Here is a 14,016-nt window from a genome sequence, read left to right as displayed (position 1 = left end):
TTGTCTGCATTTACATGTAGCATGTGTCTTCAGTGACAGCAAAAGCAAGTTTAGTTCCCAGAACCCATGTGGCAGGCAGTTCACACCCACCTGTAACTCCAGTTTCAGATCTGATGCCCTCTTCTGGCCATTGCGGGCACTGCACACAAGTGCACATACCCACACTCAGACACACGCACACGCACATAAATAAAAATAATAAAACTAGCCGGGCGGTGGTGGCGCACGCCTTTAATCCCAGCACTCGGGAGGCAGAGCCAGGCGGATCTCTGCGAGTTCGAGGCCAGCCTGGGCTACCAAGTGAGTTCCAGGAAAGGCGCAAAGCTACACAGAGAAACCCTGTCTCGAAAAACCTAAAAAAAAAAAAAAAAAATAATAATAATAATAATAATAATAATAATAAAACTAGCTGGGCATGGTGGCACAGGCCTTTAGTTAGAGCACTCTGGAGGTAGATGGATCTCAGTGAGTTCAAGGCCAGCTTGGTCTACATAGTGAGTTCCAGGCCAGTCAGGAATTCATAGTCAAGCATAATAAATCTTTTAAAAACTTAACCATCGAGGGCAAAGACAAAGTAGGAGTGACTGAAGCTGACCCCTGGTCTCATCCAGCCAAGCCCACCTACTTATGCAGTAAGTAACTAAGGCAGAAACCATAGTCCCAAGGGTCACAGAAACAAAACTAGGCATTAAGGGGTTGGCACCGAGAACTCAAGGCCCCAGGTCTACCTCTGCTTTGGCTGGGTGTACTGCTGTTTTATGCTACTGTGATGAAATGCCTGAGAGTGGATAGCGTTATAAAGAAGGGTTCATTTAGCTTAGTGGACAGTTCTGGAGGTTCAGAGGCTCCACGCTGGCAGAGTGCCCACTAAGTGAACAGCATCACATGACAAGAGACAGGCAATGTGGACATGTCCTCTGGGCCCTCCCGACACAGTTTGACACAGGCTTTCTCATTCTGTAGCCCTAGCTGGACTGCAAACGGATAGGTGGACCAAGCTGCAGTTCTAATCACCTCTCGAAGGTATCACCTCAAACCTCCATACTCGGATTAAGTTTCTGCCCTTTTTTATGGAGACAGGGTCTTACATAGCCCAGTCTGCCACATCAAGGATGACTGTGAACTGCTGATTCTCCTGCCTCCACCTCTGGGATGGCAGGCATATGCTGGGCTTGCTCATTTCCTTTCCCTTCCTTCCTTCTTCCATTTCTTAGCTACATATCCAGTCTGAGGCTAACCCGGGCTACATAAGACCTTGTCCTAAAAATAATTAATCTAGTGGCCAGGCATAATAGCACATGCCGTTAATCCCAGCACTTGGGAAGCGGAAGTGAGCTCAAGGCCTGTCGGAACACGTGGTGTTCGGGTCCGTAACAATATTTTGTCCGTAACAACAATTTACCATCACACCTCAGGTGAGAAAACTGGACTCCGTGGCCCCCAGGTCCAGCGCCTCGGCCGCCGCAGGGACCCAAGGCCTCCAGGCTCGGGCAGTTGGTGGGGGACAGGGCCTGCCCCCTGAGGCGCGATCGGTGTCCTCCCTCCTTCCTATTGGTGAGTCTCTTCTTGAGGGCGGGACCTATCGTCACAGGCTTTTCTGATTTGCTGTCGCCTTCGGCCCGAAACCGGAAGCTCTTTGACCCAACATGACGGCACCCAGCGGTGCCACCGAGCCGGCTGGGTTCCGCGGCAGGCCGCGTGAGTAGGTGGGTCGCGCGTGGGAGGACGATGGGGCAGTCTGGGGTTCGGGGCGTCCACTTCCAGGCCTGGTAGAGCTGGGAGGACGGCCTTCTACTCGGCCTCAGGGTGACCTTTGGGGTGCAGGCTTGGGGACACGCGAGGAGAGGTTGCCCGGCGCCTCTGGCTTCAGATGTCCGGTTTCGCAGGTGCGCCAGCCGGCTCGGGCCACTCAGCACGTCGGCGGTGAGACAGCTTCCAATGCCCGTCTCTCCGAGACCTGGAGCCGTGGCAGCCCGCGTACACACGTACATTCACGCTTCCTCGCTGTTCAGATTTATCTGCTTATCCACTCAGTGGGTCGGTGTTGGGCACTTACCATGTACCAGCCACTGTCCCACTGATGGAGACATAGCAATGAGAAAAACAGATTTTTTAAAAAATTATTATCTAAAACAGCCAATTATTGGACAAATCACAAACGGAACAGGGCATCTCGTGATTTCAAATAGTGATTGTTGCAAGCAGTGTATTTTTCCCTGAAACTAGACTTCATGTATCCCAAGCTGGCCTCGAACTCTTGATCTTCCTGCTTCAGCCTTCTGATTACAGGCATGCACCAAGACAGAAAGCAATAGGCAGAGGGTAAAACAAGTTCAAACCCCATGGAACCAATAAACTTGTCTTGTTTCAGAAACAATGTGGCTGGAAGGGATAGGGTGAGTTCAGGATAGACTCCATTCTGATCTTTATTTACTGTGAAGTTTTTTTTTTTTTGTTTTTTGTTTTGTTTTTTTTTTTGGTTTTTCGAGACAGGGTTTCTCTGTGTAGCTTTGCACCTCTCCTGGAACTCACTTGGTAGCCCAGGCTGGCCTCGAACTCACAGAGATCCGCCTGGCTCTGCCTCCCGAGTGCTGGGATTAAAGGCGTGCACCACCACCGCCCGGCTACTGTGAAGTTTTTATTTTAGTTATGGTGGTGGTTTGCCATGGTGCATGGTGGAGGTCAGAGGACAGCTATGGAGTTTTATCCATACATTTTATGCCGGTTCTGGGGATTGAACTCAGGTCTTTTGGCTTGCATTGTTCCAGTGGCAAGTACCTTCTCAGCTGAATCATCTCTCTCGGCTCTTATTTATGTATATTTTAGACAGGACCTTACTGTAGCTCAAGACTGCCATGGACCTCACTAACTACGACCAGCTGGTCTGATACTGGACGCAACCCTCCTGCCTCAGACTCCACAGTGCTGACTTTACAGCCAGAACGCTTGTCTCAAGTCTGATTTTATTAATTAATTAATTTATTTATTAGGCAGAGTCCCACTACGCAGCCCTGGCTGGTCTGGAACTTGCCCTGTCTGTGTAGATCAGGCTGGCCTCAAACTCAGAGATCTGACTGCCTGTGTCTCCCAAGTGCTGGGATTACAGGCATGTGCCACCATACCCAGCACTTTTGTGTGTTCATGTGTGGGTGTGTGGATGTATGTTAGTGCATGTACACGTATGCACATGTGTACAGGAAGACAAAGGTCAGCCTTGGATGTTGCTCCTCAGTAGCTGTCCACCTTGTGCTTTGAGACAAGGCCTTTCACTGGGAGCTGTAGCCCACTGATTAGGCTGGCCAGCCAGCTCAGGGACCTGCCTGTTTCTGCCTCCCCAGTGCTGGGATTGCACGTGTGTGTCACCTCACCTGGCTTTTTATGTGGGCGCTGGGGGTCCAACTCAGGTCCCCATACTTTCAGGGAGAGCATTTTATCAGCAGAGCCATCTTTACAGAGTTAAAGCTCTCTTTAGCAATGGAGGGAAGTAACCTGCAGGCCAGGAGAGAGTGGACAGGTATGCAGGAAAGCAGAGCATGGACTGGTGTGCCAAAGGGGGTAGACTTGGGAACAGTCTCCAGGACTATTTGACAGACTGAATGGAGACATGGTGGACTCTAAATGACTCCTACTTTGTGGCTTGAATAACTAGGAAGGGTGGTGCCCCTGGTTAACCTCCAGAGAAGCACACTACGCAAAGGTATTGTCAGTTGGTGTCCCATGAATGGAGTTTGAGATGGCTGGTTTGTACCAAATGTTATATTTAGATATGGAGGTAAAAACTTTAGGGAATCATGAATGTAAGTAGTCACTCTTCTACTACATGTAGGAGCCACCTATGGCTGTTACAATGCAGATTCTCACAAAGTACGTTTGAGTTAGAATCAACACTTTACAGGTCCTGGAACACAATTTGCAAAGCAAAGGTTTCGATTCTTCTTATCTAGCTATATGCCAAGCAAGTGTCCTACCGCTGAGCCACACCCCAGCCCCTCACTGGGGGGTTCTAGGCAGGGCTCTACCGCTGAGCCACACCCCAGCCCCTCACTGGGGGGTTCTAGGCAGGGGCTCTACCTCTGAACCACACCCCAGCCCCTCACTGGGGAAGTCTAGACAGGTACTTACCACTGAACCACACCCCAGCAGCTCCCTGGAGTAGGCCAGATCTGTACTGGAAGCACTGCCCAAGTCTAGTCCAGTTACATTTCCTCAGACCACTGGCTGCAGCTCTCACCCAGAAGTTTGTCAGATGTGCAGACACATTTCCACCGCTAAGACTGAATCTGCACGTTTTGTGCTCCCAGAGCATCTGTGTGCACCTTCAGCTTTGCAGACACTGCAGACATTGAGAGGTATCTCGTGGATTGGCTGAGAAACAGGCCTGGATGCCAGGAAGAAAACCAAGGATGTTAACAAAGGGCCGTGGGGAAGGGGACTTCACTATCTGCTACTTAGGAAAAATCAAGCAAGTCAACACCCTACTTAGGAGAAATTGAGCGAGTTGACACCTTGAAGTCATTGGTGGCTTCTTCAAGGTGTTGAACACACCAGTTTGGACTGGTGTTACTGACGTGACTAGGGCAGTCATCAAGTTGGTGAGGAAGGAGTCAGTGTGTAGACGTGGCTTAGGTGTAGCTGTAGTGATAAAAGAGCAGGAAGCTGGAGGGAGATCTTGGGTACCGACGGGAGATACTAGAGAAAGGGTTGTTATTTTCTTAAGTAAGTTCTCACTATGTAGCCCTAGTTGGCCTGGAACTCACTGAGATCTGCCTGCTTCTGCCTCCTGAATGCTAGGGATTAAAAGAGCATTACCATGCCTGTCTTAACTAGACCAAGTTTGTGTGTGTGTGTGTGTGTGTGTGTGTGTGTGTGTGTACATGTGTGTGCCAGTGGAGGTAAGAGGACAACTGGTGGAAGTCAGTTCTTTCCTCCCCCTGGATTCCAGGGATGGAACCCCAGCTCTCAGACCTGGCAGCAACAGCCTTTACCTGCTGGGCCACCTTGTTAGCTCCCAAGGTGGTTTTTGTTTTGTTACAGTTTTCTGGGTTTTTGGTTTTCTTTCCCTGGTTTTTGAGGCAGGTTCTCATGTAGCCCAGGCTGGCTTCATACTTGCTATGTATCCAGTTTCAGTGGTGGCAAGGATGACCTAAACTCTTCCTAACATGTTCTCTGAGGCCTGGATACCCTGACACCAGACCCCACAGTGCACTAAGAACACTGCAAACCAGTGCCTCCTGAATGCAGCTGTGAAGTTCTCTTGCAGTGGGTTTGCAAACATACAAAAAGGATTCTATATCATGGCTAAGAGAATGTATCTCCAAAATGCAAGGGTAGTTTAGTATCTGAAAAATAATGTAATATACTAATAGAACAAAACCCCCAAATTACATGATTATTTCAGACGATGCAGAAAAATCTTTGATAAAACCCAACACTCCTACTTTTTTTATTTGTTTGAGACAGGCCCCACTGTGTAGAACAGGCTGGCTGTGGGGCCCCTGCAAGTGTCACAGCAGGATGATTTGGATGAGGTTGAGAATGAAACTTAGGTCAGCACAACCTAGCTGGTGCTGGGTCCAAACTTCTGGAGTCTAATGCCAAGTGGTTCATTGCTTGTGCATTTAAACACAGTAAAACTTTGGGGGAAAGTTAGCATTGTCACGTGGCAATTATCACAACAAAGCTTTAGGCATAACTACACAGAAAGAAACTCCCTTGCAAAGTGCATCTCTACAGCAAAGCCCCTGTGACCTTTCCCACAAAAATGGGTTCTATTGACTGAGAGCAGGGCTCAGGACAAGGGCCTAGGGAGGAAGGGTTTGTAATAAGCAGAAGGATGGGTTCTTTTGACTAAGAAACAGAATTTAGGAGTCTGGGGCCAGGGAGGAATAAGCATAATTGCAAACTCTTTCGCAAAGTACACGGCACCTCCTTCAGGAGGATGGGCTCTGTTGACTGGGTGACAGTGCTCAGGATTGGGGGTTCCACGGGGGCTGGCTTACATCTACTCAGGGCCTTCTGGATGGAAAACAGGTGTCAGTTTCTTCCTTCTCTAGTGCTGTCTGTAAGCTGTGCTCCGAGACCCACCTGCCTCTGCCTCCTGAGTGCTGGGACTAAAGACATGCGCCTCCACGCCCAGTGAGAGACTAGATTCTTTTGCCAGAGTTCAGGATCCAGACAAGGATGTGCAGTCTGGCCACTTCTCAGTGTTGTGCCAGAGCTTCCAGCAGTAGCCATGGAGACAGCTCTGTCGCTAAAGTACTTGCCTCAGCCTGACCACCTGAGTTCTGTCTCAAGGACACAGGGTGAGAAAGAGATGGGGCTGGTGGGATGGCTCACTGGGTAAAAGTGCTTGCTGCCAAGTCTAAGCTCCAAGCCGGAGCTCAATCCCCGGCACCACATGGTGGCTCACAACCATCTGTAATCCAGTTCCAGAGGATCCAAAGCCCTCTCTGACTTCTGCAGGCACCAGGCACTACTGTGATGCACATACATACATGAAGGCAAAATATCCATACATATCCCAAAAAATTGTTTTGTTTTGTTTTTAAGGTAAAAAAAGATGCCAGGCAGCTAGCCTTTTAAGCCCAGCACTGAGGAGGCAAAGGCAGGCCTGTGAGCTCAAGGCCAGCATGGTCTACAGAGGGAGTTCAAGGACAGCCAGGGCTACACAGTGAAACCCTGTGCCAGAAAACCAAAGGGGGGGGGGCACTGAGATGGCTTAGTAGGTAAAGATGCTTGCTACTAAGCCTGAGGACCCGAGTTCAGTCCCCAGGACCCACATGGTGTAAGGAGAACCCTGAATTCTGCAAGTTGTCCCCTGTGCTGGTGTCAGGCACATCTGTACACACACTCAGGAATGCACAAATAAGTTGTTCCCTGTGCTGGTGTTGGGGCACATCTGTACACACACACTCAGGAATGCACAAATAAGGTTGTTTTAAAAGGTCAGATGGACCCTACTTTCTTCTGAGCCCCCTCTCTTAACTGTTGTGTTGCTAGAGTTTTCCTGCCTGGCCCACAGTCAGGACAAATCTCTCTCACCTGCCAGTCCCACAGCCACTCAGACCCGACCAAGTAAACACAGAGACTTATATTGGTTACAAACTGTATGGCCGTGGCAGGCTTCTTGCTAACTGTTCTTACAGCTTAAATTAATCCATTTCTATAAATCTATACCTTGCCACGTGGCTCGTGGCTTACCGGCATCTTCACATGCGGCTTGTCATCATGGCAGCTGGCAGTGTCTCTCTGTCAGCCTTCCACTTCCCAGCTTTATTCTCCTCCTTGTCCCGCCTATACTTCCTGCCTGGCCACTGGCCAATCAGTGTTTTATTTATTGACCAATCAGCAACACACTTGACATACAGACCATCCCACAGCACTGTTGTGCTCAAGCCTTTTTTCTTTTCCTTTTAAAGGTGGAGGAGGCAGAGAAAGAGGGGTCCTTGGGCTCACTGGTCAGCCCTGGTGAGCTCTAGCTGACCTGGTGAGCTCCCAGTTTAGTGAAAGACTGTCTGAAAAACTGTGGTGCTGCATGCTGTTAATTCCAATCCTTGAGAGGCAGAGATGAGGGAGCTCTGTGAGGTTTGAGGCTAACCTAGTCTGGAGAGCAACGTGGCTAGCCAGGGCCACCTAGTGAGACGCTGTCTCAAAAGGGGGTGGGGGGCCCGGAGAGTGGAGAAATAGCTCAGCCATTAAGAGCTTTTCCAGGGTTTGAGTCCCAGCACTCACATGGCAGCTCACAACCATCTCAAACTCCAATTCCAGGGATCCAGCACCCTCTTCTGGCCTCCACAGGCACTAGGCATACATGTAGTATATAGACATACATGCAGGCAAAACACCCATACACATAAATTAAAAATAAAAGTAATTAAAAATTTTTAAAACGTCAGATTCTAGGCATTCACACATTAGGAGACTACTGGAAAGTTGTCCTCTGGCCTCCACAAAAGTAATGTGGCCTCTACACCTTTGTACAGATACACACAAAATAAATAGACAAATCTTTAGAAAAATAATGAAGGGGAGTGTAGGGTGGGGGTGGCACACACCTTTAGTCCCAACACTTGGAAGGCAGAAGCAGGTGGATCCCCACGAGGGGATAGAGGATAGACGAGCCTGGTCTATACAGAGAAACCCTGTCTTGGAATAAATAAATGAATGAATGAATGAATGAAAAAGAAAAACTGCCAGGTATGAGCCAGTGAGATGACTCATTGTATAAAGGTACTTACCAAGCCTGGAAACCTGAGTTCAACCCTGAGACCACATGGTGGGAGAGAGAACCAACTCTCCATGCTATCCCCTAACCTCCACACAAGAGCACATACAGTGTATGCATGAGGCACACACACACACACACACACACACACACACACTAAATCAATAAATGTAAGTTAAAAAATGATCAGGCTTGGTGGCTCACACCTGTAGTCTCAGCACTTGGAAAGTGGAGGAGTTTAAGGCCATCCTTGGCTACATAGTAAATCTGAAGCAAGCCTGGGCTACATGATACTCTTATCTCAAAAACAACAAAATCAAACAAAAATAAACACTTGGGCTTGATAGACTAGGCTCTTCAGACTGAACTGTGCTCTTTATCACACTGATGCCCTGTCTTATAGGTGTGTGGCCAGGCTAATGCTGTCTCAACTTCTCTTGACTAGGTTGGTGGCTGAATCTGCAGAGGCATGAGCTGGGTCCAGGCCAGCCTGCTGGCTCGAGGCCTCTCTAGGGGCTGGGGAGGCATCTGCAGGACTGCCCTCTCAGGAGCTCCCTTTGCTCAGGTAACCAGAGGTTAGGCATTCATGAGTGGAGGGGGAAGGCCTGGGCTTTACACTCGCCCTCTCAGGATCAGGCCACGGGAGCTCTGGGGGTCCTTGGCCTGCCTGTCCTGGTGACGACCCCTGCATTAGTTATTCTGCATTGCTGTCCTGAAGTACAGTGACCAAAAGCAACTTCAGGGTATTTGGGCCTACGTCCCAGAGGGTGAGTCCATAATGATGGGAGGCCTGGCAGCCGGTGGCCAGAGCAGGTTGCTGAGGTCACATCTCAAGCACACATAGGAAGCAGAGAGTGAACTGAAAATTGGTTGAAGCTATAAATCCTCAAAGCCACCTCCAGGGACACACTTCCTCCAGCAAGGCTCCAAATCCCAAGGGATTCATAATCCAGAAGTCATTCAAACCACAACAGAGGGTGTATTTTTTGGAGAGAGAGAGAGAGAGAGAGAGAGAGAGAGAGAGAGAGAGAGAGAGAGAGAGAGAGAGAACGAACCATATGGAATACCAAATGGCCTTAGAATATGATGTGTGGTTCAAGCAAGTCTTGAGATCTCAATTCTCGGGCCACAGCCTCCTGGGGGTTGGAATTTCAGGTGTGTGCCACCATGTGGCACCGTACTTTGTCATGGTACCTAAGCTAGGGTTAGCAGCCACAGTCAAAGCCCTTCAGAGGCCCTCTATGATATCCCGGGCACCTCTGCCAGAAAAGCTAACATGTCCCTCCATACCCTCCCAGGTGTCCCTCCAGGCCCTGCGAGGCCTCCACTGCAGCGCAGTAACGCACAAGGATGACACGTGGTTGGTTCCTCAACCTCCCGAGCCCCAGAGGAAGCCCATCAAGGTCCCAGCTGGCCATGAAGAACTGTTCAAGCAGTCGGCATATGGGGAGCAGGACAAGGCAAGCTTCTTACGTGCAGTACGCAGCTTTGGGGAGCACAGCGTGCGCAAGCGTGGCCATGTGGACTTCATCTACCTAGCGTTGCGCAAGATGCCAGAGTTCGGAGTGGAGCGGGACCTGTCAGTGTACAACTTGCTGCTGGATGTCTTCCCGAAGGAGGTCTTCCGGCCCCGCAATGTTATCCAACGCATCTTCGTCCACTATCCACGGCAGCAGGAGTGTGGGATTGCCGTCCTAGAGCAGATGGAGCGGCACGGTGAGGGCCCCAGCACCCCTCCACTCCCTTCTTTCTCAGTCTCTCCCTCCTCTCTACCTCTCCCAGGCTCTTCTTAGAATTACTGGGCCTAGGGCTGTAGCGGAGTTGGAGGGGGACTTACTGGGATGCTCCAAGGCTGATCCCCAGTATCCAACAACCTCAGGTGCACGCCTGTCATCCCAGCTCTTGGGGGTCGTGGAGGGAGGCGGTGAACGTAGGCATTCAAGCTTGTCCTCCACTACATAAGTTTTGCTTTGATTTTTCTTTTGGTTTTGGTTTTGTTTGTCTGGGTTTTTTGTTTGTTTGTTTGTTTTTTGAGATAGGGTTTCTCTGTTTAACAGCCCTGGCTGTCTTGGAACTCTCTAAGATTTATTTTTAGTCATATGTATGCTATGTATCAGTGAGTGTGTGAGTGCACATGCCCAGAGTCCGAAGACAGTGTTGGATACCCTGGAACTGGAGTTAAAGGTGATGCCGTCCATGATCCTAACTGCTATTTCTTTCTCCAGCCCTCTTTCCCCAACACATACATTTTACATGGTCTCATGTAGCCCAGGCTGACCTTGAATTTGCTGTACTCCTGATTTTTGCCTCATGTTCCGAGTACAATTATAGGCATGTGCCACTGTGCTCTTTTATATGGTAAAAAGAGTTGTGTATGCCAGACCACCACTCTACGTGGCTACACCCTAGCCCCAGCCCCTGCTCAAACAAAACAAACACTGATGGGCTGAGTGTGGTGGTGCACACCTTTAATCCCAGCTCTGGAAGGCAGAAACAGGCAGATCTCTATTCTACATACAGCGTTCCAGGCCAGCCAGGGCTACACAGATAGTTAGATCCTGTCTCAAAATAAGAAAAAAAAATTATGAAAAATGAATTCCCTTTAGTTCTCTTCTCCTTCCTGCTGTCTCTCCTGACTTCACTCTTCTGTCTAACCGTGCCTTGCCTCTCTGAGGCTCTACCTGGTTCTGCCCAGCACAGGAGTCATGCCCAACGCAGAGACAGAGTTCCTGCTGACTCAGATTTTTGGACGCAAAAGTTACCCCATGCTCAAGTTCCTGCGGATGAAGCTGTGGCTCACTCGATTCAAGAATATCAACCCCTACCCTGTGCCCCGAGATCTGCCCCAGGACCCTTTGGACCTGGCCAAGCTAGGCCTGCGACACATGGAGCCTGACCTCAGTGCCAAGGTCACTGTCTACCAGGTATGCATTCTTGTTGGGTCCTGCGGCTGCCAACCCTGGCTGGGCTCTCCTTCACTCACCTGGTGTTCTGACAATGCTCAAGCCCTTCTGCACTACCACAGCTGGACCTGTCTTAGTCTGTTTAGCCATTACAAAATATCCTGTGTGGGGTGTATTAGCCCCCTCTTGTTTCTCTAACAAAGTACTGGAGGCTGGGTACTTTATAAAGAAAGAGATGCCAGGTGTAATCCCAGTACTTGGGAAGTAGAGGCAGGTGGATCGTTCTGAATTCAAGGCCAGCCTGGGCTACATAGTGCGTTCTATGTCAGCCAGGGCTACACAAAAGAGGCTCTGCCTCATCCCCTAGTGAGGGCAGGGCTTGTGGCTTGTGGGTAGGGCACCTGCCTTCCTTGTTCAAGGCATGAGGTTCCATTCCTATTATTGTGAAAAAAAAAGAGAAACTTACCTTTACAGTATGCTAGGCAAGCACTCCCCAACTGAGCCAAGTCCCAGCCAGGTTCCAAGGTCTTGGTGCCATCTGAAGAACGGTTATTGTCACTTTTGCACGTGAGTAAACTGAGCTACAAAGGTGCAGTGACCTGGGTGAGGTCACTGCAGACTGAACCTAAGTTGGATGGTTCCAAGGCCCCTTCAGGATGGGCTCAGTGTTGGCACCTCTGACCAAACTGGCTACAAAAAAAAAGAGGAACATGTAAGGGACCTGGCACAACTGTTCAGAATTTGCTGGCCTCTTCTTTCCCTTTGCTTTCTCTGGCTCCCCTGTAGATGCTGGGGAGTCACAACCTTGCACCCCTGCTGTTCCTTACAGATGTCTTTGCCCAGTGACTCGACAGGCACAGATCCCACCCAGCCCCACATTGTAGGTAAGACCCCAGCCTGTCCCAGTCTCTGCCAGATTCCTCTGGGCCCACTGATGACTCCCTAGGCCTTTTGCTGCTAAGACGTCAATAGGTTCTCATCTCCACACCAGGAATCCAGAGTCCTGATCAGCAAGCTGCCCTGGCCCGCCACAACCCATCCAAGCCTGTTTTTGTGGAGGGCCCCTTCCCTCTCTGGCTGCACAATAAGTGTGTCTATTATCACATTCTGAGAGCTGATCTGCCACCCACTGAGGAAGAGGTGAGTTCCATCCCAGAGCCCACAAGGCGGAAGGAAAGAACTGACTCCTGCAGGTTGTCCTCTGAGTTACACAAGGGTGTGCATAAATAAATGTTAATTTAAAAAAATAAGAAAGACATAGCAGCACACATCCCAGCACTCAGAGGCAGAGGCAGGCAGGTCTCTGTGAGTTCAAGGCCAGCCTGGTCAGTTTCAGATTAGCCAGGACTACAGATTCTGTCTCAAAAGGAGGGGAGGGGGAGAGGTAGGCTGGCGCTGTCCTGAAGGCTCAGGTGAGGAGCTGGGGCTCTATGTTCTGGCCTCTGATCCTGCTTGCTCTCTCTTGCCTGAGGTAGAAAGTAGAAGAAATCCCAGAAGAGTGGAATCTCTACTACCCAATGCAGCTGGACCTGGAGTATTCAAGGAGCGGTTGGGACAACTACGAGTTTGACGTGGATGAAGGTAAAGCAGGACTCAGCACAGCCTGTTCAGTGGCCTTAGGACCTCGGGCTGGGACACTGCCATTCCCCCAGTCTCCGGTCGGTCAGGTGCCCCTGGGGCACCTGTCCTCCTTGGCCCCGCCCCCTTATGTCTTTTATGGAGCATTCTATACTGACTAGTGACATAATTGGGACAGATGCGAGCCTCAGGTCAGTAGGGAACAGTCAGGTTACATTGGGGGTGTGGTGGTATATTGTGTACGCCAATAAACTCTGCCTGAAGATCAGAGGACAGAACAAGCCACTAGATCAAACAGGCCAGGCAGTGGTGGCACACACCTTTAATCCTAGCACTCGGGAGGCAGAGATCCGTCTGGATCTCTGTGAGTTCAAAGCCACCCTGGACTACATGAGATTGACTCAGTCTAGGAGAGAAAACAGAGCCAGGCAGTGGTGGCACACACCTTTAATGCCAGTACTGGGAAGCACACACGCCTTTCATCCCAGGAAGTGATGGCTGGTAAAGTGTGAGGAGACAGGAACTAAAGGCTTTCCGGCAGAAGCGTCCCTTTCAGCTGGAGGCTTGTTCAGCTGGAGCCTTTCAGGTGAGGACTCAGAGGATTTCAGTCAGGATTCATGGAGTTGGTGAGACATGGTAGTGGTGTGTTCCTTTGTCTCTCTGATCTTTCAGTGTTTACCTCAATATCTGGTTCTGAGCTTTTTATTAAAAGACTATTTAAGTTTCGAGCAACAGGGGGAGTTGAGGGGAGGTACATGGCAGTCTCCAGGTCAGCTTCCTGATACTACCTGAAGAATCAGGTGGTATAGCCCAGGTAAAATGTAGGACATGTGTATAGCAGCTGCTCTGTGAATGCGTGGAGATGCTGCTCATCCACGGGAGGTCAGAGCACCTCAAGGTGGTGAGGGCACAAACTCCTCTCTCCCAACAGTTACAGAAGGCCCCATCTTCGCCATGTGCATGGCTGGCGCCCATGACCAGGCAACACTGGTCAAGTGGATCCAGGGCTTGCAGGAGACCAACCCAGCGCTGGCACAGGTCCCTGTGGTATTTCGCCTGGCCAGGTCCACGGGGGAGCTGCTGACAACCTCAAGGCTGGAGGAACAATCCCCTCCCCACGGTCCTCCTAAGGGCCAGGAGGAAGATGAGGCCCCTCAGGCACAGCAGCAGCAGGGTCAGGGTTGAGTCTGAGCTGGCATGAAGCAAGAGACTGAACTGGTACAAAATAATATGGACAAAATAAAAACCTCTTCCCTGGCCATGTGGCTTCCCTTAAGATGTTGTGCATGAGCTCGTCTGGCTTTACCGTCC

The 14,016-nt window shown here is 50.1% G+C and overlaps 1 protein-coding gene across 2 annotated transcripts; it reads left to right on the top strand.

The window, feature by feature from the left end:
- Positions 1-1,585: 1,585 nt before the first annotated feature.
- On the top strand, positions 1,586-13,964 carry Ecsit (ECSIT signaling integrator). 2 transcript variants are annotated; one of them, XM_052754643.1, is made up of 8 exons: positions 1,586-1,698; positions 8,670-8,789; positions 9,523-9,940; positions 10,925-11,148; positions 11,957-12,011; positions 12,119-12,267; positions 12,603-12,708; positions 13,637-13,964. In XM_052754643.1, exons 2-8 carry the CDS (start codon positions 8,694-8,696, stop codon positions 13,888-13,890), a joined length of 1,302 nt encoding a protein of 433 aa, XP_052610603.1. In that variant the 5' UTR covers positions 1,586-1,698; positions 8,670-8,693; the 3' UTR covers positions 13,891-13,964. The 2 variants fall into 2 exon arrangements, with proteins under 2 accessions (XP_052610603.1, XP_052610594.1); XM_052754634.1 differs by having other exon boundaries at positions 1,589-1,706.
- Positions 13,965-14,016: the final 52 nt, after the last annotated feature.

The sequence above is a fragment of the Peromyscus californicus genome, unplaced genomic scaffold (genome assembly GCF_007827085.1).
Source record: "Peromyscus californicus insignis strain IS unplaced genomic scaffold, ASM782708v3 Scaffold_11__1_contigs__length_118956290, whole genome shotgun sequence".
NCBI classification, from domain to species: Eukaryota; Metazoa; Chordata; class Mammalia; order Rodentia; family Cricetidae; genus Peromyscus; species Peromyscus californicus.
Note: the sequence above shows the minus strand (reverse complement) of the source record. Positions and strands in the feature narration are given on the sequence as shown.

Excerpts from the sequence above, each read along its gene's own strand:
- Ecsit (XM_052754643.1), top strand. The coding sequence starts at position 8,694 with ATGAGCTGGGTCCAGGCCAGCCTGCTGGCTCGAGGCCTCTCTAGGGGC. Across the intron at positions 8,790-9,522 it reads CAGGAGCTCCCTTTGCTCAG|GTGTCCCTCCAGGCCCTGCG; the intron begins GTAACCAGAGGT and ends ATACCCTCCCAG. Across the intron at positions 12,012-12,118 it reads CACCCAGCCCCACATTGTAG|GAATCCAGAGTCCTGATCAG; the intron begins GTAAGACCCCAG and ends TCTCCACACCAG.